General features: G+C 47.8%; 1 protein-coding gene across 1 annotated transcript; it reads left to right on the top strand.

Moving 5' to 3' along the window:
• Positions 1-792: 792 nt before the first annotated feature.
• LOC123048797 (dirigent protein 1) lies at positions 793-1,549 on the top strand. The gene has a single exon (XM_044471826.1). It carries the CDS (start codon positions 796-798, stop codon positions 1,375-1,377), a length of 582 nt encoding a protein of 193 aa, XP_044327761.1. The 5' UTR covers positions 793-795; the 3' UTR covers positions 1,378-1,549.
• The last annotated feature ends 1,505 nt before the right edge of the window (positions 1,550-3,054 follow it).

Below are 3,054 nucleotides of genomic sequence, written 5' to 3'. Positions count from 1 at the left end.
GCCAAACAGACAAGCCAAGGCATCCCTCACCATACTCAAGTCATGGACAATATGGAACGGGCGTAATGCGAGAGTTTTTAAACATAAGAGCGTCCCACCGACAATCTTGCTCTCCTCCATCTCTACAGAGGCCAACCTTTTGATCGTCGCCGGTGCAAAAAGGCTAGGGGCTTTAATTTTGCGTAAGTAGTCCGCATGCCGTGTAATTGGGTGACCTGTAACAAACTCTATTCTCCCTTATTTAATAGATGAGGCAAAACTTTTGCCTCCGTTTCAAAAAAAAAAAGAAAAGACTTTTGCTAATGCCGTCCAGTGTGTTTGAGGGGTAAGTTTTTTCTCCCGTTACAACGCACGGGCATGTTTGCTAGTGGATATTGAAGTGCGTGGGTATAAAAAGTTCTTATGGATATGAGTTTAGGTAGAAGAGGATTGTACTCACGCCCATACCCTATCAATTGACATCCCTATGCGGAAGCGAGTTCGAGGCACAAATTGGAACCCGCGGCATATGTAGTGGCAAGCACAAGGGAGTGGGCACCGACGTGTACGAGAGCATGGATGCGTTGCTAGCGCAAAGTAATGATCAGAAGTGCCAAAATCTCAGTTAGGGAGGCTTTGAAGAGGCACATGTATGTGATGCGCAAAAGCACATTCGTCAAAAGTAAAACTGCCAAATTACTCGTGGAGCAGGTTTATGGTCAAATCAAACACGTCTTATAGCGAGCAACACATCTGTGCGTGCTATATATATACGTCAACAAACGTGTAGCACACCTCAACAATTCATCGCCAATCATGCCTGTTGCAAAGTCGAAGCAGAGGAGCACCCTCTTCGTCTTCGTCTACTTGGCCTCTTCGGCGGCGCTCGCGGTGCTGCTCTCCGCGTCCTGGCAATGGGCATCCGCCCGGCCCGCCCGCATGCGCCTGTTCATGCACGACGTGCTCACCGGCCCGGGCGCCACGGCGGTCGAGGTCGTGAACGGCACGGGGCCGTCGCTGTTCGGGGGCGAGCCGCCGCTGCTGTTCGGGCACGTGGTGGTGATCGACGACGCGCTCACGGAGGGGCCGGACCCGGCGTCGAGGCCCGTGGGGCGCGCGCAGGGGATGTACGTCTTCGCGTCCATGCACGACCCGGCGTTGCTCTTGTGCATGAATGTTGTGCTCACGGCGGGGCCGTACTCCGGGAGCACCTTCACCGTCGTCGGCCGCGACAACATCGTCGAGCCACTGCGGGAGCTGTCGGTGGTGGGCGGCACGGGGAGGTTCCGGATGGCGACGGGGTACGTGCTCTGGAGAACGGCGAGCTGGCAGCTACGTAAGAACGCCGTCCTCGACCTGGACATCTTTATCCACGTCCACGCCTACGCCCGTGCATGATGGACGCCATCGGTCGCCTTAGACGCATCGCATATGCATCCTATTTATGGCATTTTCGTTTTTTTGCGGTTGTTTTCGTTTTCTTTTTCACACATTAGTTTTATTTCAAATCAGTCAAATATATATTAAAAATAAAAAGAAGTGGACGGAATACTACCACTGAAACTTCATATATTCAGTAAAATTTGTGTGCATGTGCATGCAGGGGGTGGCGGTGGCGGTGGTGGGTGGGGATTTCTCGTGTACCGGTGCTTGTGGCGCACCAGTGCATCGAACTCCCGTAGCATATCTTAAAATGTTTGAAAATTTTGAAAAATAACACGTTCACGCAATATCAATGATTAAAATTTTAAATGAAAATTAAAAACATAACTGGAAAACAAAAATGATAAATTCGAGACTAAATAGTACATAACATATTTTCGGCTTCTGATTTGGCACGTTATCACATTGATGTCAAGTTTGTCATTTTTGTGTCACGGGGAATGTTTCAAATTTTGATATGAAATTTTATGACAACATACATTAATGTTGTGTTAATGTCTTAGATTTTTTTCTTCTTCAGATTTTTCCTAACATTTTAAAATTTGCTACGCCGTCCGGTGCACCGGTATCATTACAAGGGTGGGTTACCGATTACATTACGAGCGGAGGGGGGGGGGGTTTAACATTTCTCTATTTTTTACCATGTTTTCTTCTAGTAAAACAGTGGCCTGCCCACATGTAACATCTTCATTTGTCATTTTTACGATTTGTATAAGAATTACGAACCTGTACCATGAGATTTATAAGTAAAAGCATTTACGAGTTTTTTTGTTAATATTACAACATTATAAAAAATAATATGGATGTTGGTTTTCTCTCAATGAAAAATCTAACCATTGTGGAGACACCCAAATAACGCAACTAATTGCTTATCCATATCTATATCTATACCTAATATTAAAATAAGGATTATTTTTTCACTTATTTTGTTCACCCAATAATTTTCATACGTCGCTCTTTACCATCGTCCGGCTGGCCATCGTTGGTGCTCCCGCATGAGCAAATTTCGTACATCGCTCGATTGGGCCAGGTCCCCGCCTCGGTCCAGCTGGGCTATAATCAAGGCTACAATCAACGCTCCCACTTGGGCCCCCCGTCGTGCTACAGGTGGCCTACCCTTTTTGCCCAGCCAATAATTTTCGTACGCCGCTCTTTACCATCGTCCGGCTGGCCATCGTTGGTGCTCCCGCATGCGCAAATTTCGTACATCGCTCGATTGGGCCAGGTCCCCGCCTCGGTCCAGCTGGGCTACAATCAAGGCTACAATCAACGCTTCCCACTTGGGCCCCCCGCCGTGCTACAGGTGGCCTGCCCACCAGCGCACCGCTAGCCCAAATTTAAATGTAGCTGCGCCTGGCTGAAAATAATAATTGATGGTGTGGGACTCGAAACTCACGAGCTTCCATGAGGCCATGGCTGAGGTAATTCCAACACCAGTTTGGAAAGCACTGGAATCGGCAGGATGGTCAAGGATGTATGCATATTAACCCTATCTGGAAATCGGCTTGGCACCTATATGTACCTGGGAAGGTAAAACATTTTGTTTGGAAAGTATTGAAAGGTGTTCTGCCCTGTTTTGGTGTTCTAGCATCGCGACACATTCCAACGAGTGCTCAGTGCCCCATATGCAAC

Source organism: Triticum aestivum, chromosome 2D (assembly GCF_018294505.1).
Source record: "Triticum aestivum cultivar Chinese Spring chromosome 2D, IWGSC CS RefSeq v2.1, whole genome shotgun sequence".
Classification (NCBI taxonomy): Eukaryota; Viridiplantae; Streptophyta; class Magnoliopsida; order Poales; family Poaceae; genus Triticum; species Triticum aestivum.
The sequence above is the reverse complement of the archived record's forward strand: the minus strand, read 5'-3'. Positions and strand labels throughout refer to the sequence as shown.

Bases quoted from the DNA above. Each gene is read 5' to 3' on its own strand.
- LOC123048797 (XM_044471826.1), top strand. From the start codon at position 796: ATGCCTGTTGCAAAGTCGAAGCAGAGGAGCACCCTCTTCGTCTTCGTC.